Genomic DNA, 766 nt, shown 5'->3' with positions numbered 1-766 from the left:
TCCGTTTTAAAAAAAATCTCCGTCCACATGAAAATGCAAACGCATGCTATGAAGCACTGTCAAGAGCATGCCATACCAACAGGTGGCGATATAATCTCAACCGTAAAGCCATGTTGGCCAATAAGAAGCCTGAAAAAGTCTCCAGTAGGTGGAGATAACAGTGCAGGCGCCGACGTCACAAGCCAAAAACTCCAGTTTCGCGGTCTACACGATAACACTGCAACCGGAGTTTTTGAAAATCTTCACCCTGGCAGGAGTTTTCAAAAATGCTCGGTTTCAGTGAACTGCTGCTGCATTTGTGTGTGGACGAACGGCCAAACCGCATAGAAAAAGCTGCAGTTTTAAAAATAACCGCGTTCGTGTGGACAGGGCCTAAATTACCATGGTAACTGACTCTGAGTATAAGTTACACCTCTTTCAGAAACAGGCTTGACTTACCCTGCTTTCTCGGGTTTGACATACCTCCCATTCTGAAATGGAAAACCCAGAGTTCCCCTCATTTCAGGGTTAACATACTCAGAGTTTTCACTTAACCTCCTTTCTGAAATGGGCCCCAGGTGTTGTGGAACGACTGACCTTTCTGAGCTTCCGGAGCAGTTTGCAGTAGCAGACGATGATCACACCCAGCGGAAAGATGAAGCAGGTGGTGAAGAACATGATGATGAAGGTGTGATCATGGACATCTCCTGAATACCTGCGGAGGGACAAAATCTGTGTGCAAAGATCTGATGAAGAGAAGCTTTCTTACCTTTCCAGAAAAAAAATC

At 45.4% G+C, this 766-nt stretch overlaps 1 protein-coding gene across 1 annotated transcript in view; it reads right to left on the bottom strand.

The window, feature by feature from the left end:
- Nucleotides 1-766, bottom strand: part of valopa (vertebrate ancient long opsin a) — a 31,517-nt gene that overhangs the window by 11,533 nt on the left and 19,218 nt on the right. Inside the window, exon 3 of the mRNA XM_016487329.1 lies at nucleotides 577-694. Within this exon, the coding sequence (XP_016342815.1) occupies nucleotides 577-694 (118 nt within the window). The remainder of the gene's footprint in view (nucleotides 1-576; nucleotides 695-766) is intronic.

Source organism: Sinocyclocheilus anshuiensis, unplaced genomic scaffold, assembly GCF_001515605.1.
Source record: "Sinocyclocheilus anshuiensis isolate Anshui unplaced genomic scaffold, SAMN03320099.WGS_v1.1 scaffold709, whole genome shotgun sequence".
In the NCBI taxonomy this organism is placed as follows: domain Eukaryota; kingdom Metazoa; phylum Chordata; class Actinopteri; order Cypriniformes; family Cyprinidae; genus Sinocyclocheilus; species Sinocyclocheilus anshuiensis.
The sequence above is the reverse complement of the archived record's forward strand: the minus strand, read 5'-3'. Positions and strand labels throughout refer to the sequence as shown.